Genomic DNA, 23,749 nt, shown 5'->3' with positions numbered 1-23,749 from the left:
AGCAGTCTATACAATGTACCATGTCACTGTCATGGCCCAAGTCCTGACGGCAGGGACATTTGTCCTCTGTCCCTAGCCATATGTCATGGATTCCAGACTTGTAGGCTTTCCCTGCACTCATGGAGCACTGAGGTTTTTCCAATGTCACTTTTGGCAAAGGTAAGTCAGACCAAACCACGTGGCTCTTCCCTTAAAGGTGTAATGGTGAAAATGTTAGCCCAGCAGACACAGAGCAATATTAGGATTCATTTGGAGGAGGTTTTGCAGCCACCTGCAGTTTGGCCTAGACTAACAACATATAAAGTAATGGAAAATAAACAAGAGTGAGCTGCTGCTTTAGCAGAGCACATGTTGACAGGCATGGTGGCAGGTGTGATCCCATTACAAGATAATCTCCAGTATGGAGACCTATAAATGCACAAATAAAGAAATAAATAAGAGGCTCAACAATTGCTGTAGGAATATAGCAGTTAGTCATTTGACTGTGCTGTAAATACAGTAGTGTAGTAATGGCAATGGTTTACAATATATCTGGTATAGCACTACCTTAGTTGTTTAGTATTTGTTATGCTGTGTGAGCTCACAACAAAATGCTAAATTAATGTACAGTGTGGTTCAAACTGATGCAGTTGTGTTTTTTGATTCATTCATTCTGATCGACTATGCTTCATGCTTATCTTTGTTATGCCTGCAAATAATTCACAATAAAAGCCACGTCAAAAGTCTTTTCTGACTAACCTTAACCTGCTAGAAAGCTGTTAATTTCTATTTCTCATGCAGTAACTAGAAAAAAAAACACAGCTTCACTTTGAAATATGACCAATTACACTCATTTCAGTTCTGTTTCAGTGAGAAAAAACATTTTCAAAAGTGAGTTTATTATAAATTTTTGACAGTGTTTGTGTGTGTCTTTGTATGAGTAAGAATCATACTGTGAGTGAGGTGAAGGTCAGGCAGATTCCTCCAAAGCCGTTGAAAGAGACAGCGAGGAAGATGAGGACAGACAGCACTGATGGAGCACATGGAAATGAAGAATACCATAATGAACTTTAAAGGTGCATTAACTTGTTTTACAATATTGGTCTTCATTTTGAACCTTAGTCAATCTTTGGTAACAGAAAGTTCTTCCAACGTGTCATTTATAATCTCTGATTGCACAGAACTTAAGGTAGTTCAAACTGGAGGTGTGTTCACTGCCATCATCTGACCACTCACTTTCCTTGTCCTGTTAGAGTCTGTTATAAAGGTGTCGGAGGGAAAGCTGGTGCGTAAAATTCTTTACCACGACTGATTCAAATACTACAAAAATAAGACCTTTGCTGTAACATGATGAAATAACATCTTGGTGGGAAAATTGTGCTGCTGCATTACTGGGATTGGCTTGTCATAAACACAGGATGATTTAAACTCCGATGTATCGATGGGTTGTCTTTACCTTCAGGATTATATGCAGCAGTAGCAATCATCGCACAGGAGGCTGCAAAACATGAACTAAAGTATATACAGACATTAGAGCACATATTGAGTGTGGTTTCAAATAAAATCTTTGAAACTCATATTCAGATTAAAAGCCCCCCCAAAAAATCATACCTGCCAACGAGCCTCAGTGGGCGTGGCCCATATTTGTCCATCAAGATACCCAGAGGTAAAGTGGCTGCACTCAAGAGGAACGAGCCGATGGTGAAGCCAAGATTTAATATCTCCTCCTGCTGTACACAAGTGCGCCACTTAACACTCTCCATGGAAGTCACGTTGGTTTTGACAGTCTCATTATCTGGATAGAGTGATAAAGAAAACATGTTAGGAGGGAGGGGGTAACCTGTAGAGAAGAAGAGAAGTAGAGAAGAATTCCACATTTAAATGTTGCCATGTGTGGGAATGCCTGCCGTATAGGTTTTTAAAAAAATTTTTTTTTCAGTTCTGACAAACGGAAACAGCACAAGGACACAAGAGAAGTTCTCCTGGATCTTGGATTAAGAGAGGACGGTTTATGATTTCTGACAAGTCTTCTTATTGATGATGACTGCACCAAGAAACTGACCAAACACAAAGATGAGAGTAGAAACTTAAAGTTGTATCAAAACCTCAACACTTGTGGTTAGAGATATCACTTAGACTAAGTATTGTATTTGTTATTTGAGTGTAGTGTCCCTTTCAAGTATAACAAAAGAGTCATGTCTCACTTCTGATATAGGGTGGGAATCAGAAACACCTTCGCCTCCAACCTCCTTGTCTTTAGCTCATCCTCATCAGAAAACCCACCATTTAGACCAACATTAAAGCAGTTTATGAAGAGTGTATGAAGATCCAGTACACTTGTTGTCTTTCAGAGAAATTCATGACTGACTCTTTGCCCCCTTTATTTCTATGAATAAAAAATATGATATTTTAAAGTTGATATAAAAACAACATTGAATGGCAGTGCTGGTTGTTTGTCGTAGCAAAGCATACTTTAAATTCAGTTCAAGTCAAAGGGGCTTGACAGAGCATAAAAGCATGATTATTAAAGTATGATATGCAAATATTTAGTCAGTCCACAATGACAGCAATATGAACGTGGAAAAAAGATGCCATCTGAAATATATATTATTCATTTATTCACAATGATGTAGCAAGTGTAATCATTATCATAAACTAACTTAACCAATGTCTGCTTTTACTGCAGTTCTGTATGTGTTTTGTCCAAGTTGTGTTGGTGGTGATAGATGGTGGACATACTTGCATACTTGCTTACTTTGTGATGTCTTTCTTCCATTGTGGGGGTACATTTGGGGTGGGTAGGCTTTGAAACTATCTGAGAGAGGCAGATATCTTACCAATACAAACATTGGAATAGAAGCCTTCGTTCTTCAGCATGATGAGCAGTGAGCCCCAGCCTAGCAGAACAGCAGAGAACAGCAGGTTCTCTATAATGGCGGTGATGGCCATCCACCACCTCCTCCGATATGCCTGGGCCAAGCTGGGAGCCATGACAGCTGGAGGCAGGAAACACACAAGAGAACAACATTGGTCCAGCAAACAGGAGGAAGCAAAACTTTTGGTAGGAATCACCAAGTGCATCAAATCCTTACTTTGCATCAGCTTATTTTACAGTGTTAGTGTCTGATTAGAGATTTATTCACTTAACACGATATGATCGTAGTGGCTATTGACTACTTAGATTTGTTTAGGTTGGCTACCACGTGAAAGGGAAAGTGTGCACACCTATAACGTTGATAATGCTCCTTCGCTTCACATGAAAACAGTGTGTGTTCGTCAACAACAGAATTGCACTAGGATTTCTGTCTGTTTACAGGACACAGTCTGTCTGTTTGCCCTCTTGTTCTCTCTCAAAGAGGTTTTGCTAACCATGTCTGATTATCTGAACTCCGTTGCTTGTTGCCCTTTTGGAACTATTTGTCACAATCATGCCACATTACCAAATATTAGCATTTACTTTGGTGGCTACAATATCATCAGAGCATCTAGAACTGATGGGCAGATCTACAAAACAGTTTTTCTTAGAGCTGATATCAAAGTGAGCTTGTGTTTTTCAACATTCTTTTGGCAGCTAGTTCAGTATGAACAGTATTGCAAAGTATAGTATATTAGTATATAGTGATGTCAGCTTGTGAGCTGTGATGAAACCTGGACGGAAACGAAGTGAAGGAGATGGGAAGATGAGACTGAAGAGAGAGATGTTTGACCCAAACTGACCTTCTACTGTAGCTGTGCTATCAAGTGTCATGCACTCATCTACTGATCTGACCCACGTGCTCACAGCCACACGCACACACACACACAAACAGAAACATTAGGGTCAAACTACAAATAAATGGATCCTGAGTTCTTTTCAGCTTTGACTGTGTAAATATTTGAGTGTGTGTGTGTGTGTGTGTGTGTGTGTGGGTGTGGGTGTGTGTGGGGGGGGGGGGGGTAGGTGTGAGTGTGCTAGACTTTAGAAAGGATTGACTTGACCTGGATACACTTGGAGTCTTGCTTGCACAGAAATAGCATGTGCTCTCTCTCTCACTCTCTCTCTTTCTCTCTCTATCTCTCTCTCGCTCCATATGTAGGATATTAGAGGGGATTGCATGCAGGGCTTTTCATTTAGACAGACAGACAGACAGACAGATTTATGACTGATTTTAAACAAACATTTCAGGATGGATGAGGTCATTTTTTTTTTCTCTCACTTTGTTCAAGAGTTGAGTGAACAGGCATCAGTCGACAGGGCATTAGTCCATAACGATACAGCTGAGAACATGTCTGCTACAAACACAATTTAAAGCACATGACTTCAATTGAGAGGTATAATACTGAATGAAATATAATGACTATATATAATATAATGTGTCCTGAGGATTTACGATAAATTCTGTTGGCGATTAGCACTTCAACAAACGTGTGGGCGGCCCATTGTTACAGAAGGTCTGCTGTCTGTGTTCCAGTCAGACAAAAACAACAAAAAAAGGAGACAAACTTATGAAAAAGAAAAAAAACCCACTTAGATTTAAAGATGCACTAATTCGTTTTGGCAGTGGCTGACAGTAACGGAGTAAATTTACTTGAGTACTGTACTTAAGTACATATCTAGAGGATTTGTACTTTACTTGAGTATTAGATTTCTTTGGTACTTATTACTCTTACTTGAATACATTTCCAAGACAAATATTTTTACTTTTACTCGTGTTAATTTCTAGGAAGGCTGAAAAGTACTCGTTACTTTCAGGTCTGCTCTTTTTTTTTTTCCTTTTTCTAAAATACTATTGGACACAAGCTGTGTTTGTCAAAGAAGGAAACCTATCACAGTGCACGCTCTCCACTGGGATCTACTTTTCAGTGATGTTGCTAGGTACGCGTCCTGCGTCCCTGACGCATTAAAATCTGAAAGGACGCACTAAACTCACTATCCATGCGTCCCGGGGACGCACCTCATTTTTCCCATGAAAAACGATACATTGTGAACATTAAACAACTCGTGTTTAATCACAGTAACTGGCAAAAGAAACCTTGTTGTTAGCAGACCGGACAAGCGCTGTTTCAACCCTCTGCGCATCTACTCGGCGCAGACGTGATCCCCTGTACAAAGTATCGCGACATGCTAATTTAGCCGCTACCAAAACAACTAGCCCTTCACCGCTGATTTCATTTCAACCAGGGGCGTCGCACCCGTGGGGGATGTGTGTGTTTTAACACCTACACTTTTCCCGGTGAGAGGGTTCAACACCCACACTTTTTCTGCAGTTTTGCACAAACGCCTTACTGCGGCCGGAGTCACTTTGTCTGGCCGCTCTGTGTCTGCTCTCGCTGCAGCTGTCTCCTCTCCCACCCGCCCTGTTGCTGCTTGAAACATGACACCGGCTTCGGGACTGACCGGCTGATGATTGGCTGTTCTGCCTTAAGTCCCGTCTCTCTTGCTAAGTTAGATTTATTGTTCACCTAGTGCTGAGGAGGCGGTATCTACCGTAAAATACCAAACAATAGCCGGGCGTTAATTTGTCTCAACCATTTAACAGACCAGGCGTTTATTTGGGACAAGCATTTAATTCCCTCCTCACAAAAATCGGGATGAAAATGTCACAAACTTCTCCAGCTTCTCTGTGAATTCTCTGGAAACGGAGAGCAACCAAATACAATGTCTGTAACGTTCTCTGATGATTATAAACGTTGATTACTCCTGATACGTTCAGTATACAGGTCGACACCAAACCACATGATGTGTTTTATAATGTTTTTATGTGTTTACAGCTACTAATGTATGTAACGCTGTTACTGTGATGACATATGACAGTTAAATATTTAATCTGTCTATAATAACCACATCCTGACATGTAACTGTGATTTTTGATAATCTAAGTACTAATAATAACAATCATGACAAAAAATTAACAAAGACTGCAGATCAAGATAAGAAGCTGCAGCTGGCAGTGAGCAGCTCTCTTTTCTGTCAGCAGTGAAGTGACATTGTCCACGACAGAACATTATAAAATATGATAATGTATAAAATAACATTTAATGGTAAAAAAAAAATGTACAGTTGCATTAGGCTTCTATTATAAATATTATATTATATCATAATGAAACGAATCAAGACAGATGTCACATTTACATGTCAGGGTGTGGTTATTATAGACACAGATTTAATATTTAAGTGTCATTTATCATCACCCCCCGACCCTAAATTGTTTTAAAAAACACCACCACCACATCCATCCCCCGCACTTTTGAAAAGCTTACTTCACCTCTGATTTCAACAATTAAAAATATGAACTTCATAGTAAATAAACCCACGTTTCTACTGCTCGATGCTGTGCTCATTCATGTCGATTATGTTTTAACGTTTAGGGGATGTGCTGTAATGAAATAAATAAAACATAATCCGGTGGTGGTGATGAAAACTACATTGAATGGCAGCCGCCATTTTGTTATGCCCAAACGGCTTCAGCGCATACATCGCGCTTCCAACGAGATCCCGTTTTTTCTCGAGTAAGCAGGAAAAGGAGAACGCAACAATGCCACCAAAGAAAAAGACAAAACCTATTGCAGGTCAGCAGACTATTTGAATTTTAGTAATTTATTTTGGTGCTATTTATGTTGCTACAACTATGCTGTTTGATTTGAATGTCATATATCATGCCACTGTGACAGTTGTTTTGCAATAAACTTTTCAGATTTGGAATTTTATTTGGTTAATTTCAGATACATTTTGAACATACATGAATATATCCATTTATTATAACCATATCATACCACCATCAAAGGAGTTTAACACTCAATAAAATTTAAGAAATAGAATAATATAATATATTTAACTGGGGAGTCAGGACCCATTGAATTTCCCAGGGACCCACTCAGTGGCGGTTCTAGACTAGTTTTAATAGCGGGGCCAGGTTGGGACCGTTTTTTTTGTAAGGGGGCACATACAACCCGGAAAAAAGGATAAATCCCTCATTCAGACAAAGCAGTGTTTACAATTTCAGCCATTTTGATTGGGTAGTAAACTGCTGAGACAATTTATTTCTGCTTTTCCCTTCAGAACAAAATAATTGCAAGAAATCTATCATTGTGTTATTGATGCAGAATGCCTGTCAGGGGGGCCACAGGGGGGTCCAGACTCAGAGTTACGGGGGCACTGGCCCCTGTTGGCCCCCCCCCCCCTAGAACCGCCCCTGGACCCACTCAACTCACCACCTGTGGGTCCCGGGGACTCACTACATTGAAAACCTATCAACATCACTGCTACGTAAAAGCAGAAATACGTCATCCCTCCCCATAAGGATACCACCAAAGTAGCCACGCTCTCGACTGCGTTTGTCAACACAAAACCGCGACAATGGCTGCATCAGATGTAGTTTTTTGTAAAGCAGTGATTCTCAACCAGTGGTCTGGGGACAACATTGGTCTCTGAGGGGGTTCCAGTTCCCAACTTAGCTAAATGATAGAGAGTTAGTTGGACGGTGCAGGTTCATTAGGTTACAGTTTTAATGATTGTTAATAAACATCTGCATCTGCAACATCTGCTGTCCTCCTGTGATCCCATTCACTTGATTTTTTTTTTACAGGTGTTTCTGCAGGCTTTATATAACATTGTGGTTCTAAAAGCAAGCACATCAGTGCAGGTGGTTTCAAAGAGTTCATTCTCAGAAACAAGTTAAAAGCTCCTTAAATTCATTTAGAAAAAATTATAGTAATTCATTGATGTGAAAAATGAGGAATTTACTCTTACTCTTACTTTTACTTTTACTTAAAGTAAACTTGAAAGCACGTACTTTTGGATACTTAAGTACCTTTAAAAGCAAGTACTTTTTTACTCTTACTCGAGTAACATGTCGACTGAGCTACTTTTACTTGTAACGGAGTAAATTTTGACCAGTAGTATTTGTACTCTTACTCAAGTACTGGGGTCGAGTACTCTGTCCATCTCTGCGTTTTGGAAAAGAAATTCAGATTTGAACGGTTATTCACAATACTAATAAGGAAATAATACAAACTCAGAAAAGAGAAAAAAAAATCATTTATGTCAAACAGCCATCTTTGAACAGAGGAGATGGCCTAAGACATTACTTGTCACTCACATACAATGCTATACTGAGTTCCCTCTCTAGACAGCTTAACAAGCATCCAGACCTGGGCTCACCTAACCCTAATATCCTAAATGAAGACTAGTTGGGCCGTAACGACTCTGAAACTTAGAGCTCACGTGTCCTTAACAACTCTGTAAGGACACTCCAACACAGGGTTCAAAAGCCTGCAACTCCACTCCAGTTATTTAGAGCTGAGGAAGCCTCTTGGATGAGAGGTGAAACGTTTTCACGAAACTGAAAAAGTGGCAGCCGCCACCCCAGCTTTGGACAATCTGATTCAGAAATGTATATAGCCCATGAAAAGTTACAAAGTGAAACTCTAATGGCTGAGTGCAAGTGAATGCAGCAACAGATATGGCGAGAGGTCAGAGGGATGGTAACAGAACAGCTAGCTGCTGTTAGCCGTCCTTGCATTGGGTAGCAGTCCCATTTTCTCCATGCATGTGTAATTTAGACCTGATACAGCGGCACTGCACAGACTTGCTTCTAGTATTGCACTGTAGCTCCTTGTGGTAACATCATTGTGACAAAGAAGCGCATTACACTTGAATTCTGAACACTTCTGAACACATTCTGAAATGTGTGTGTACTTCCATTTGCAGAAATAAGAAATGGCCACAGATGTCCACCTTCTTCTGAAAACACTAACCTTAATACCTACCTTTACCAAAAACTATAGGCCTACATGAAAACTGCCTTTATCTCTACTGTATCAGAGGCAGCTGTTTCCTGACATTTTGGCAAAGGATTAAGCAACGAAAACAATCAACAGAGACCATTTAACAGCCTTCAAGCTTTCATGTGAGGTAAATCATTTAAAAACATGCGGTCACACCTGGTGAGCACAGAGATAGAAATCATTTTTTCTCATTTTGGAGCTTCAGTAGGAAGATTGAAGGAAGTTAACATTTGTTTAGTGCTACTGTGAAAGCTGAAAAAATGTGGTCTGTGTAATCTCGTAGAAGGTCTTTTACTAAATGTAAGTTTTCTGTCACAACTTTAACATAGATATGAAATGTTTCGTATTTTTACTTTTTTTTTTTTTTTAAATACAACTGTCCTTTGGCTGCTGTGGCAAACAGATTTCCACGTGGAACTATAAAATAATACTGATTCTGATTCTGAACTTTATTCACCTGCATTCACTGTGAATTGTTTGTCTTGATTGGCAGTAATCACTGCCGCAATGTTATTTCATACATTGATATTTACCAGTTTATCAAATAAATTGATAAATTAAATTGATATTACCAAAATGACTATAACCTTGACAACTCATTCATCAACATGTCCAGCATAAAAGCTTATACAACCTATACCTGGACAACCTATACCTGGACATGTGTGTGTGTGTGTGTGTGTGTGTGTGTGTGTGTGAGTGTTTGAGTGTGTATATATAAACAGATGTAAAAACATATATTAGGGACTTAGAAATATTATCCTGGCAAAACTCTTTTCCCACCAGTTGTGTCCTGTGTTAAATTATCACTTTAACACAGGAGTGTTTAAGTGATAATTCAGACCATGCTTAGAATGTGGATCAGCAGGAAAGTGTAAAAAATAATCTCACTTGCCCTTCAGTGCTTCAGTACTGCACCAACACCTTTTCTCAGTTATGTTCATAAATTACTTTTGTCAAAGTGACACTCTCCCATTAAACAGTATTTGTTGTCACATGTCGAATTATACAAATTCCATTTTATATCTTACTCCCTTTAAACATTTTATGTTTGACAGTTTCACTCAAAGTGTCCTTGCAGATCTCTTGAGAAAAGGAGCACAAGATAAATACACATCACAGCTGTTGATGACTGACAGGAGAGGGAACTAACTGATCCTATTGTAGTTTTGGTAACATAACCCTAATTCCATCAAGCAACAAAACTGTGTCAGTGATTGAGGAGGAAATAGTCCCAATTGCAACATGTTTAAAGTCACTTACCATATGAGTTGTGCTCCTCCAGTAGAGGATCTGTGTTTATACGGTGATGATTTGACACACGCGTTCTTTTTGCTGCTGTTTCTGTTTCCCAACGGGAGAGTGTTAGATTTTGTTCAACAGGCTAATCTGTTTCTTGTTTTTGTTCTTTCTTTTGTAGATTTAAAGTGTAACACTTCCCTCAGTGTGGCAGCTGTATTCACTGGCACACGTGAACCCGAGACATTGGCTCTCCCTCTCTATGTAAAGTATGTCTATAAATGGAGCTTAAGTCTCGCCCGCCCACCCCACACTGAGACACACACACACACACACTCTCTATCTGTCACATACACACAAACTCTCTCTCTCACACACATACACACACTCTTACACACACACATACACACACTCACTCACACATAACACTCACTCTCTCTCTCACACACACACACACACACACACTTACTTTTTGACTGTATTGGAAAAGAGGCCGTGCAAAATGTATACAATCTGAAGACATTGTGTGTTACAGGAATGATGTGTAGATTGCTGTGTTACTGTCAGCTGATATCTTATTTCCAGTTATGGTAAGTTAAGGACTCATCCTCCCAGCTTCATTAAACCATTACATCTTTTAGCTTGTAATGCTTTGGCTGCTGAAAAGAGGAAGCTTGCTCACTGGCCCCATCATGTGGCCTACACCTCTACATGACATACATGAGCAAACAACACCATCAGTGCGAAGATTGGCTATCTCTAAAAAGTGCTAGCTTGATCAGGTTTACAGTGGGCATCAGAGCTCACATGTTTTTGTCCACAGGGGCTGCTAGAGCCAACAACATGAGAGTTCTTTGTAGCTGCCTTAAGCTTTGATTGTGTAGCTCTTGTAATGTGTCAAAGAAGCACAGGACACTTACATTTTGAACCATTTCATATTTATTGTTGGTTTTATTCTGTAACATCCTTTCCAGTGACAACAAACTCTTCAACCAACAGCAGTACGAACAAGAAAAGGGTTTCAAATCAAATCTATAAAATGGTGCTCCCTTGTTTAGCTTCAGGACAGATGTTAGTAACTTACTGTTGAGGGAACAGAGAGGAAGAGAGGGAAAGTAGGTGGTTTCTCCAATATCAAGCACTTCTATTTAACCTTTGTTTAAACAGATGAGTCATTTAACAATTTTTCATTTATTGTGACAGTCCGGAACCATATACACCCTTCTGTCCACTCAGTCTCCTCCTATAGACATGGGTGTTAGCAAATGATAATAATAATAATAATAATAATAGTAATAGTAATAATGATAGTGATAATAATAATAGTATTGATAATAATAATAATAATAATAATAATAATAATAATAATAATAATAATAATATCAACAACAACAACAACAATAATAATTATAATAATAATATTAATACAGATAATGATTACAATAATAGTAAATAACAAACCATTTGTACATGTTGGGCTGCCATGGCAAATTACAGCCTTGGAGAAAAATACAATGTTGATAAATGATAAAAATAAAAAATAAACACTTCTAAGTGTTTCTTCTGCCTTAATGGTGAAAAAAAACAAGAAAAAAAACATATTACATATAATTTTGGTCATTTTTGACAATTCTTTCACCAACTGTTAAGCGATCATATGAAAAACACTTTCAAACAAAAATTTAGCAAAAACAAACAAAAAAGAGGCAAAACTGTGGGCCGCAAAGAAGCGACAAACTGTTTTCTATGGTTTTTAATAATTAACAAGGAGTAGCTGTGATTAAAACAACCTATCATTACAGAGAAAAATACAATCAAAATATAAAAAAATGCTTGTTTCCACAAGAGGTGAGTTTTTCTAATACCTCCATACAGTTTTTCACTTCAGAAAGTTTAACGCTTCTCTTTTCTTAAGCCTAGTGTTTATGCTTTAATTCAATGGTATAATATAGAGCCTCGACCTAATATTAGGGCCACAAAAATATGAATCACAATTCTATAAGAAATAGTTGTCTTAATATTCAAGTAGTTATAATTTTGAAAAGTTATATTCAAGTTAAAGAATGGAGTGGCAACTTTATGTGAAAAAAACTTGAAATAACTGAAAATTACTAGAATTAAGTTTCAGTTTTACAGTGAAATTCCATAACATTTAGTTCGTCTTGTATGATTTTATGGGACAGGCAGCCATAATCAGCTCTGACAATGCTCCGCTAACTGAGTCCATCGAGGGGTGGACAGGGGTGACCAATCATGGTTTAAAGGACCTATCATAGTTTGTACATATTGTTTTTTACTTTACTCTCATAATGCCATAAAAGTGTGCCTTCATCTCAAAATATTAGGACATTATTTATATTAATATTATGAGTTGGTTTACATAGTGCTATGACTTAAGTCTTGAAACCAAATGTAGATTTCAGATGTTTGTTTTATGAACAGTGGCCCCAGTATTCCGTCACTGTGGTCAAATGTGGTATTGAACACGAGTAAATAAAATTACATGAATCAAAACTGCTTTTTCACAAATTAAAAAAAGAAGAAAATCCCTTCAATGGCAAACAGAGTGAGGTGCCACAATGGCACCACTGGACAACATGGCAGACACACATTGAAAACACATTCACATGAAACACTCACTTATTGTCAGGCTGTGGTAAGATATCATTAGGAATGTGTGTATCATAGCTCTGCTAAAAGCATCGGTCGTCAAACTGAAAACCTGCATCACTGCCTGCACACTGACACAGAGGCAGAGTGTTTGCTGAACAGGCATGGGGAAAAAAGAACTGACAGAAAGAAACTAAACAAGTGACTGTAATAAACACATAGATTATATTTAAAGCCAGAAAATAATCAACCATATTAATCCATTTACATGAACCACTCACATCAGTTTCTGACTGTACCTGGAAGTTCACAACAACCTTTACTGTGTTCAACCATGAATATAAATAACATAATTAACATGTCTGAACTAATTAAACTCAACTCATTCATCCTGTGTGAAGACTTACTGTCAGCTTCAGCCAGTCTATGAAGCCTCAGGAATAAAGCCTGGTCAGATAAGGTCACATTAAGACTTGAAGAGCTTCTCAGTGTCCGTACCAAGTGACAGAACAAAACAATGACCTGTAGATGTATCGGAATGAAGGATTAGGTGACTGGCCTTCAACAAGTTAGATACTTTGTACTTCAAACCATGTCACAGTTTTAGACATGTGGGCCTCTTTATAACCTGTAGACAGCAGCTGTACTGTACACACAGTACTAGGCCCCACTTAAACCCCATGCTCAGTAGGGAATGATGCGTTTATTCACAGTACAGTCTGTACTGATCTTCTGCTTTGAGACATGTAAGAAATGTGGGACGTGCATTGACATGCATTCTGTAAAAGTCTTCTAACAGTCTTCCTTCACAGGTTAAAAGCTTGTTTACAGTATCTACAAGGAAGTTCCAACAACTATGTGACTTTAAAGTTTTGCATTGCAGCATGAAGACTTTCGTGTATGTGTGTATGAGTATTCTATTCTGTATCATTCAAAGCTTTTCTCCTTCTTCTATCTAATCCACTCATTTTCAAACAGGAATTTTCATCTAAAAGGTGCTATGTGTACTTACTTTAATTAGTCTAATTACTCTACACCATGATTCCAACCTGGAGGCCAAGACAAGTTACACAAAAAAACAAAAAAACAAAAAAACAAAAAACCCAAAAACCAAAAAACGTGTTTCTGCTACACAGCTACTTTGGGGTGATTTTGACTGTAGATTTTCCCACAAAGGATTATTTTAATTTCCTTGAAACTTTAGTATGTGACAGTGTTCATATTCATTGCATATGTATCACAATTATTGATGTAGAGCTTTAGGATTTTGCAAGATCCTATGAGTTTAATAAAAGTTTCAACATGACTTTTTGGAGAAAATCCATGACATGAGCCTGGAGTTGGGTGAGTTGGCATAGAATGATCCATAAGTGCCTCAACACTGTTGTGTCTGTTTAAATATCATGTAAACTTAGACTAAATGTTTCATAAAACACAATACATTCAAATTACAAAACATTATGTCAATAATTTTACACTAAATATTGCTGATTAGGTTATTTCATATTTCCCTCCCAATCTGAACTACATAAATACAGTGTGTTCATTAATGAACAAAGTAAAGTTAGAACTACATTTACAAAGTAACGCAAGACAAACTTATATTGTTTGGCAACCTAAAACTGTGGAGTCTTGTGATGCCACAATGACTTCCTGTTGATTGTGTTGGATTGGCCAGTGGTACAGATCTTTCAGAGCAACAATTCCAAGTTTTATTAGTGCAACCAGATTTGGTAAATGACTAGTTTAAAGTTAGCTACAAGTTACTCCGAACTTTGGTCCAAATGATTGGGTGGTGTCAGCCTGTCCTGCTCTCAAAAAAGGTCAAATTAAACATTCTAAGAGGGGAAACTCACTCTTTGTGAAATAAATGCAACATTAACGATACATTGTAATATACATTGTGTGTCCCTGGGTCAGATTTGGCAGGAGGTATAAATACAGAGCTGATTTAAAACACAAACACAGATTATAGCATGCTAACATGCAAATATTTCTCATGTAACCTCTAATCGTTTATAATGCAGAGGTCAGCAGGTGGGCATGAACAGAGATTTAAAACCCCACTCCAGTGTAGTTTGGGATTTTTATGGTGCATTTTATTTCCAGTGACATGGTTGATGAGCCACACTGTTTAGCCAAATATGTCTGACCTTCATTTTTTGGAGCTTGGACTTAGAAAAAAGTTAAACTGTTGCTAAAATGGAACAATGATGTATGTAAGCAAAAGGACAGTGTGTAAATAGTGTGTGGCTGAAAGACAGAGGGAGAGAGGCAGTGGCTGTGCTCAGAGCAGACAGCGGTCCGGCAGCTCCTCAACACCCAAGAAGAACTTATGTTATCACTCTCCATGCTAATGATGTTGATCTTGCTACAATGGCTGTCTGGTTGCAATGGTAATGGATTACGCCTGATTATTAACCACACATTAACATTAAGATTAACCACTGGACAGGAAAAAACCGGTTGGAGTGGGGTTTTCAAGGTATCCTATCAGAGACAAACTGACTGACACTGCCATCCCTAGAGCTGAAAAAGGGGAAACTCATACAAGTAGTCTAAATGAGCTATGAGAATCATATGACATAGAGACTATTTACTACACATAGCACCTTTTATCATTGAGAAAGAGATGATGTCAAACTGCGCTGCACTGTCTTGATTGTCTGTTGGCTGAATATTTCACACTGTTTCATTCTTTCAAAGCATTTGTCATCTTTGCTTGTCTCTTGTTTCTCTCACCTCACCCGCCTCACCCTTATACATTCCATCCACCAATCCTCCATATTTTATTCCACCAGTTCCTCTTTAGCTTTTCCTTTTTTCTTTCCTTTTCTTCTGCGTGCTTACCCCACAGTCTAACCATCTTTACTTTCTCCCATCACTCCCAGAAGATGTTGGTGATGTCAGAGTCCAGGCTGAAGATCCAGATCACCAGTGGTGTAGAGATCAGGACAAACGACCAGGACACGCCCCTCACTGACTGACGCAGCCTTGTCATCATGGCACCGGCCAATCCAGTGCTAGCCCTTGTCCTCTGCAGCTCCTCTTCCTCTTCCAGCGACTGTTTAAACAACAAAAGGCAAGTATTGGCTACAGACCAGACACAAACTCTCCTGCTGCACATTAACGGAAGCACTGTTAGCCCATTCTCACCTGAATCTGGTTTCCTGGCTCGATGTAGTTGCGGGCCAGAAATTTGAGAACCTCGTCCATCAAGATGACAGGAATTGACATCTTTAGTACAACCACCCACTGAGGCCATGACAGAGGACGTATTTGGAATATTACCTGAAGATGCAGAAAGAGAGAACAGAGGATTTTTCATAAGACAGACAATTTTACACAGTTTACAGTTAACAAATGCATCCGTGAAACCTTTAAAGGTATCTTATAGACAGTTCATGCCTACACACATACCGGCAATGGGTCCACATATAGAATGAGGAAGTGAAGCGCCATGGACAGACAGATGGCCCCCACCAGCCAAGGGTTTGACCAGGGAGGCATCTTCAGCAGGGACTGGTTCTCTGATAGACTGGACAGCACAAGAAAAGCAGGAGCATGTTATTTTTACTGTTTACATTTTCAGCTGTCACTTTACAGTATGAAACAGCTTCATCTCTATCCTGGATCCAAAGCTTTAAAAAAACTATGTGTGGCTGTACCTTATCTTTATATTCTAATCACTCAGGAGTAAAGGAATGGCAGTCACATGGGTCGTTTAGTACAGGACTGCACTGTAGGATTTGTTTGTGTTTCCCATTATTAAGCTTTACTTGGGCAGCGCACTCAGGTAGATAACATATGCAGTACAACATCCATTTCTTTACTCCATACATGAATATGAACACAGAGCTGCAGACATTCATGGTCAGAGAAGTCACATTTAGGGTGTGTTGATTAAGAACATGAACATGAAGTCAACTTTAAAAAGTTCTCGTCTCTACAGTGAGGCTCTACCTCTACAAGTCAATTCTTAACCTGTGGGAAACACTGTGGGAAAATTAGTATGTGGGCGTTAGTTTGGTTCTTACCTGTTCAGGGCATTGCACATCTCTATGGTAACCAGGACAGACAGGGCCATAGTCATGGGATAAGGAGACTCAAAGACTGAACACTGCACACCGGCAAATTCAACATGGCCTTCACTGCACTGCAGGTAGTGGGACTGCAGAGGACACAAATGACATAGCATTCTTGCCAGCTTCCCTATTCACCTCTCTCAACTACTGTACTATTATTTTTATGTACAAACTGTATAAACAGGTAACACCGTGTTTATGGTCATGTGAAGGTTCTGATCACTCAGTCTGTTTGTCTAAGTACCATAGTGTTTTCCTTAAACTACAGTAAATAATAGGGCCATAGAGCATGAGACTTATGATGAAGTGTGGTGATATGTGTTTACCAGCTGATAGAAGGAAAGTTTTGGTCCATCGTGGGCTGCCATAAACCACCAGGCAGCAGCTCCGACAGTGGCTGCTCCCACATAACCTGCAGAGAAAGGGGGTGAGGAGCACTTTAGACTGTAACCTGCTGGCTCTGTGGGGCAATTCATCCTCATAATGAATAAATGAGCCAGAAGTTTTGTGTTGAGGTGTAGTAATAGAAGTCCTAATGATCATAATTTGATGATGTCGTTCTGGCTCATGACTCACATCCAATGATGAGGTAGCGACAAAACAACCAGCTGGAGATTAGAGGCTCTTTGGGGGAGCGGGGAGGACGGGACATGATGTCCAGGTCTGGAGGGTTGAATCCCAGAGCTGTTGCTGGGAAACCATCAGTGACCAGGTTAACCCATAACAACTGGACTGGGATCAGTGCTTCAGGCATTCCCAGTGCAGCTGTCAGGAATATGCTGAGGAGGACAGGTGGAAAGGAGGGTAAATTATACATCCAACTAAATATCATTCTGTCACATTAGAACTAGGGCTGTCAATTGATTAAAATATTCCATCGTGATTAATCACATGATTGTCCATAGTTAACTCACGATTAATCACAAATTATATGCACATTTATTATCTGTTCTATATGTACCTTAAAGGGATATTTTTCAAGTTTTTAATACTCTTATCAATATGGGTGTGGTCAAGTGACTGAGTTCACATCGACAGTAAAAGCTAATAACTGTTTTTGTGGAGAGGTGCATCTTGCAGGGCTTTGAAGCTGAACTTGCCATTCAAATGAACCTTTTCTTTCTTTCTGCTCAAGGCGGTTAGTTTGCTCACTATTCCACAATGTTACAATTACATCGCTTCCAGCTTTCCCAAACTATGGAGCGGGTCGAGGGTCATAACATGCACGCGTTGATCATGCGTCTAAAAACTCATGTAGTTCAAGAGAAATTGGCGTTAGCGCTTTAACTTTTACAGCCCTAATTAGAACACTACCTGACTTCTGTCAGACTTTTAACTCAGTTTTCATCATTCACTTATATCAGTTCTTTTATTTACCAGACCACTTCTCCTATGTTGGATGATATTAGGTATCTGATGAACTGTTTCATATTGTTGTAAATGGCTCTGCCCTCCTCCACTGCAGCCACGATGGTGGAAAAGTTGTCATCAGCCAGGATCATCTCTGAGGCTGACTTGGCCACGGCTGTCCCACTGCCCATGGCAATGCCAATCTCCGCCTTCTTCAGTGCTGGTGCGTCGTTTACTCCGTCACCTGTCTGAAACCATGACAGTGGATCTTTTAGTGATATCACAGCAGAAGGAGTGGTCTTATACTGGTTATCAGCATGCCTATCACAGTGCTTCAAGTGCAAGGTGATAATCTCACCATGGCAGTGATGTCACTCAGGCTCTGTAGGTACTCTACTATACGACTCTTGTGTGCCGGCTCCACCCGGGCAAAGCACCGTGCCGTCCTGCAGGCCTGACGCTGCAGATGTGGAGGCAGCTCATCAAATTCCCGTCCTGTCAGGCCCCCGTTGACTCCCGAGCCCTCCTGCTCCTCTTCCTGCTCCGTGATGATGCCAACCCTCCTACAAATAGACAGGGCTGTCCCTTTGTTGTCCCCTGGAGACACAAATCCAGAGTGATGAATTATCACAAAATGAATTATCGTAAATTACCATGTTCTCACAGAGTATTCAAACTCTGAGAGATGACATGATGAAAGCTGAATGATGATTAAACTTTATCATATACAAAACCAAATGCAGTTAATCTGACCGAAAGTTGCGTACATAACTACAGAGTTATGTATGAATATACAGCATGTAGTAGATATGAATAAGAAATATGTACACTATGGACAGTATTAAAAAAATGTTATATGAATACTCTAGGAAACTGTATGAACATCTGCAGCTATTACAATAGGCAGTGCATTTGTAATTATAAAATACAGTATAAAATTAATAGTGTAGTAGTAAGTACATTTCAATTTATAACAAAATCACTTTTTCAACAAGAGTATTCTCAAATTATAGAGAACCTAAGGGAACATGGGGGAAAAAAGCGAAACTTAAACATTTCTGGTGCACATGGTAAACTTTCTGGTGCCCAGCAGAAAGTTACTTGTGAGCACAAGAAACTTTTCTTGTGTGTATGATCAGACTGACTGCTTCACGTGCCCAAATTATGCACGACAATCAGTGGTATCCTTCGGCCTGGTATATTGTTTGAAGATGGAAGTTTGATCGATAAAGACTATTTAGTCATTGAAGTGTAGTTACCGTGAACTCAGCCCAAATCGTGATTAAGACTAACAATGAGGATAAGGAGTGTAACGATTCTGTGAGAGCTGTCACTGCCTTTATTTACAGATTTTCGTAAATTATACAATCCATATTCGTAGGTGGTGAGGATGTTTGAAGATGAGCTGACTGGAGAAGGCAGAGTGTGTGTTTGGAGATTGCACTCTCTCCAGTGAGCGCTGTGCGTCTGACAGCACAGTCATGACCACTGCAAGGATTTCACGCACAAACTACTTGACAACTAAAATTGTATTTAAACATATAGGCTATTCATTATTTAATGCTTCTTAATTTATTCTTGGTTTTCTACTATCGATTATGATTACTGGATCAGTTAGGTACCAAACAATCCAGCCCTCTGCACTGTGGTCCAGGACGATGATGATGGCACAGCGCTCAATGGGGAAATATTGATTTAGGATTTGTGCTGGCTGAAATTTTTACAACTGAAAGGTGTTCATGGATTAATTATTAAACTTCACTTTAAGTGCGAATACGGATATGCAGGTATGTGAGTAACACTGCTAGCTGGAATGTTTATGAAAACATGCTCACGAAACCTTTCTCTTGAGCATTTTCATAAACCTCTTATTTGTAATAACCTTGTATTTGCATTTTTTTCCCATGTCCCTTTAGGCGCTCCGTAACAAATTGTAAAGCAACCATTTTAGTTATGCCTCCATTAAAAATGTCTTATAACACCATGTTTTGAAGGAGAATTTTACATGTTAAAGTCTGTTTACAGATAACCTGTGCATACTGGATGCTTGTGTAGTGCATGGTAGGTGCCAGGTTTAAAAAAAGAAGAAGAATGACAGATTTCAAAAGGTGAGTTTGCTGTATACGGATTTGATCATTTGATCTAAAACTGTGTATTGCAGACCACTACACTGCTTTTCGAAACCCAGCACCTACATTACTCATGATGCTACTGAGCCACTGAGTGACATCACTGGAGGTAACAGGATGTAGTAATGTAAGCAAATGTTATAAAACATAAATACATCAAACCAAATGCAAAAAAGGGAGGTCCACTATTTTTTGTGTTTTTGAGATTTTTTCATCGTCCTGTAACTCCCCAGTACCGATTCTTTATGTGTTTAAATCAGAACATTCAAATTTTGTTCAAAGTATGTATGTCTTAGAGCCCAAATGCTATTTTCCCAAACCATCATTGCACATCTGTACTGTTGTTGTCAGGTACATTTCTGAGCATTAGAGGTGTGTTTTTACACACATATGCTGTACATTTAGATGTGTATGTGGTTGTGTGCGCAGGCTCACCTGTGATCATGATGACTCTTATGCCAGCCTGTCGACACATGCGGACTGCACCAAGTACTTCTTTCCTAGGGGGGTCCAACATGCCCACACAGCCCACAAAGGTCAAGTCTGACTGGAGAGGGAAGAGACGAAGGGGAGGCGTACAGAACCAAATTAGCCTTTACACTTTGTTCGACAACCATTAGCAACAGTTTATTTCTTTATTTAGAACCACTGGTAAATACTGACAAGAGGATAGATTCTCATTCCCATTCAGCAGACACAGTAGGATTTGATCATGTAAGTATTCTATACCTTACAGTCACATTTGACAAAGGACAATTGTTTTTGATGAGAGGTGTACAACAGAGAAAGAACACACTTGACTGGAATCTTTGACTTTGAAAGAACTCCACAGTCATCATCACCATCACCTCATAGTTAGCAAAGGCAGCCGAATTCTCAAGGTTGAGGCTGTGAATGTCAGGGGGCATGTCCCTGGTTGCCATGGCGAGGCAACGAAGCATGTCTCTGCCTGATCCCCATTCCCGCACAGTGGACAGGATCTGCTCTCGAACCGCCGGGCTCAAAGGCACGCACGTTGAACCACTAACCCGGATGTAATTGCAGCGCTCCAACACACTCTCAGGAGCTCCCTGAAGAAAGACAGGAGGACAGAAGGCATGACGTGTCTCTTAAGTCACTGGATAACTGAAAGTATTATAGTGAACTGTGTAAAACTCACCTTGATAAACATCTTGGCTCCAGAGGCAGACCTTGTGAGTTTATTGGATGAACAGAAGACAGACATGGACTTCCTGTCTCTGGAAAACTCCAGCGTCAGCTCCTTCCTCATCAGCTGCTTAATCACCTGAAAACAACAAATACAAAGAAAACCAAATTATGAACATTTTAGGTTTAATGCAGGCAGGTAAGCAGAACATACAGAAAAAAAAACAAAACACAAGGCTAGGGCGGCATATTATAGAATGTGATTAATTTGACAGATACTGTAAATTGCGAAACAATTAATGATTAGTCGGTTGGTATTGCCATTACTGATTCTTATTAATACTCCTCATCAGGCAAGTTCTTCATTGATACTCTTTTTGGTTCTTTTTCAAAACATAAATTCTTGTTCTTGAGTGAATTTTACAAAGAATGAAGAACACAGACATCGGTCAGTATTAGTACCACTATAGAGGGAGGACGGGCTGGCTAATCTCAACAAGCAGCAAAGTTTACAAGCATTTGACAAATGTTAAGATAACAGGATGTGGAAAAACCAAGCCAAACAGTTACTACACGGCTTTATTTTAAATGTACCGTACTCTGTACTCTGCACTCTGCTCTTTAACGTGGAAATTGTCTTGTGTACCCTGAAAAGCGCTATATAAAATAAATGTATTATTATTATTATTATTGTTATTATTATTATTATTATTATTATCATTATTAGTTGTAGCTTTTCTGCAACAAATCACTATTCACTGAGATAGCATGTTGTGCTTGTGAATAGCAGCTGCAGTGGACGAGAGACTGCGGACAATGCAAATTAAAACATCACTTTATACATTTTTGTTTCTGCTTTTTGAAATGGTGTATTAATACAGTATTTCCATTTTACTTGCAAAGGCATTATCTCACTTACAGTTACTGATTGCCAGCTTGAGTAATCTAAACTTGGAGTTATCATCAACTGTTTCAATTTTCATTTTTACAGCACATTGTCACTTTCACTGAAAAACTATAATCTCAGCAGCTCTAGAGTACTTCATTATAATGCTGTTTCAAGCACTTGACCCAATATCATAAACTTGCAGCTTCTGCGATTTGGGAATTACTCTCAGTAATTGTGCAAATTTATTATATTTTAATGAAGTGTTCAGCCCAAAAAAAGGACCAAACACAGAATGTTTGCTGTTGTCAAACACTACTACCCTCTTGACATGTGGGTGAAGGTTCTCAGTCATCCAGGTCATGGTGGTATATCGTAAGCAACTGGACTTGTTTCTAGTTCTTGAAGACACTGAACAGAGGAGATGGCTTAAGACATTACTTATCACCCACTTACAATGCAGTACTGAGTTCCTTCCCCAGACAGCTTAACAACCATCCACACCTGGGCTCACCTGGCCTTAACACTGAAGAGGCCTCTTGGATGAGAGGTGAAATATCAAGAAACTGAAACAAGTCCAGTTGCCTACAAGACAGCACCTTGTGATACCTTCTAGGTTCAACACTCAATGTTCAACGGCTTAATTATCTCAAATGTAGTGAGACACAGACAGATACTTACGGAGCAGCATGCTGTTGCTCTCTCAGTAGGGCTCAGTCCTCTCAGGTCAGTGTCGAACACATTCATTTTCTCCACCAGACAGCAGAGGGCAGTTTCTGTTGCCTCCCCCACCTTCTCATACACACCCTTTGCCTGGAACGCAGACAGACAGACAGACAGACAGACACACACACACACACACACAAAAGGAGCAGAGGTCAAAGGTCAAAGTATGCTGTAGAGTGCTCTTCACTGACCAGTATAGGTGTTTTATTTGCAGTCACATATTCAATATCAGATTCCAGTTATAAATGTCTCAAAGCCATATACGGTCATCTCCGTGGGTCTGAGCAGTTGCTGCAGTATTGTTTGCATGTCTTACCTCATTGTAGTCTAGGGATGAGTCATTGCACAGTGCACAGATGGAAGCCATCTCCACCAGGCCTTCATACTGACTGCACTTCACCACAGAGCCATCCTTATAACTGGACGGACAGAAGGGACGGCCATGGCAGAGAAAAGAGGAGGTAAGAGGTGGAAAACAGGTAAAAGGTGGAAAACAGCAGAAGGAATGTACACAATTATATAATAATAAGGAGGGAGAGATACATTATGGGCTCTCATAATCCATATCCATCCACTATCCATAAAATGTCTAAAGTTAAGTGTTAAAGGTTAAAGACACTCACACTTCCCCTTCAGGGGCATAAGTAGATCCAGTGACTGTGAACTCGCTCAGTCTGCAGCGCTCTCCTGACACACTGTCTACAACAAACATCTGAACACACACACATGCACACAGACAGACAGATATTGAAGTAGCTAATTAGTTTATTAACGTTTAAAAGATCACATTTTTAGGTTAGTTCTGCATAACAACAGGCCATCCCACCACATGA

The 23,749-nt window shown here is 39.5% G+C and overlaps 2 protein-coding genes across 5 annotated transcripts in view; both read right to left on the bottom strand.

The window, feature by feature from the left end:
* The window catches only part of slc43a1b (solute carrier family 43 member 1b), a 36,685-nt gene extending 26,441 nt beyond the window's left edge, over positions 1 to 10,244 (bottom strand). The window contains exons 1-5 of the mRNA XM_030432409.1: positions 10,009 to 10,244; positions 2,817 to 2,975; positions 1,591 to 1,774; positions 1,436 to 1,491; positions 933 to 1,009 (exon numbers count right to left, since the gene is read on the bottom strand). Coding sequence (XP_030288269.1) covers positions 933 to 1,009; positions 1,436 to 1,491; positions 1,591 to 1,774; positions 2,817 to 2,970 — 471 coding nt within the window. The 5' untranslated portion in view covers positions 2,971 to 2,975; positions 10,009 to 10,244. The remainder of the gene's footprint in view (positions 1 to 932; positions 1,010 to 1,435; positions 1,492 to 1,590; positions 1,775 to 2,816; positions 2,976 to 10,008) is intronic.
* A 661-nt stretch (positions 10,245 to 10,905) lies between these two features.
* The window catches only part of LOC115581032 (sarcoplasmic/endoplasmic reticulum calcium ATPase 2), a 31,804-nt gene continuing 18,960 nt past the window's right edge, over positions 10,906 to 23,749 (bottom strand). For 3 of the 4 annotated variants that reach the window (XM_030415853.1, XM_030415861.1, XM_030415868.1), the window contains 14 exons: positions 23,540 to 23,628; positions 23,233 to 23,335; positions 22,872 to 23,003; positions 21,318 to 21,443; positions 21,007 to 21,228; positions 20,594 to 20,705; positions 18,388 to 18,626; positions 18,057 to 18,277; positions 17,256 to 17,458; positions 17,006 to 17,091; positions 16,632 to 16,765; positions 16,015 to 16,132; positions 15,751 to 15,885; positions 15,476 to 15,658 (listed from right to left, as the gene is read on the bottom strand). In XM_030415853.1, coding sequence (XP_030271713.1) covers positions 15,476 to 15,658; positions 15,751 to 15,885; positions 16,015 to 16,132; positions 16,632 to 16,765; positions 17,006 to 17,091; positions 17,256 to 17,458; positions 18,057 to 18,277; positions 18,388 to 18,626; positions 20,594 to 20,705; positions 21,007 to 21,228; positions 21,318 to 21,443; positions 22,872 to 23,003; positions 23,233 to 23,335; positions 23,540 to 23,628 — 2,103 coding nt within the window. Of the gene's footprint in view, positions 15,659 to 15,750; positions 15,886 to 16,014; positions 16,133 to 16,631; positions 16,766 to 17,005; positions 17,092 to 17,255; positions 17,459 to 18,056; positions 18,278 to 18,387; positions 18,627 to 20,593; positions 20,706 to 21,006; positions 21,229 to 21,317; positions 21,444 to 22,871; positions 23,004 to 23,232; positions 23,336 to 23,539; positions 23,629 to 23,749 lie in introns of all 4 variants that reach the window. The other variant, XM_030415843.1, reaches the window with a different exon arrangement.

This window comes from Sparus aurata, chromosome 1 (assembly GCF_900880675.1).
Source record: "Sparus aurata chromosome 1, fSpaAur1.1, whole genome shotgun sequence".
Taxonomy (NCBI): Eukaryota; Metazoa; Chordata; class Actinopteri; order Spariformes; family Sparidae; genus Sparus; species Sparus aurata.
Note: the sequence above shows the minus strand (reverse complement) of the source record. Positions and strands in the feature narration are given on the sequence as shown.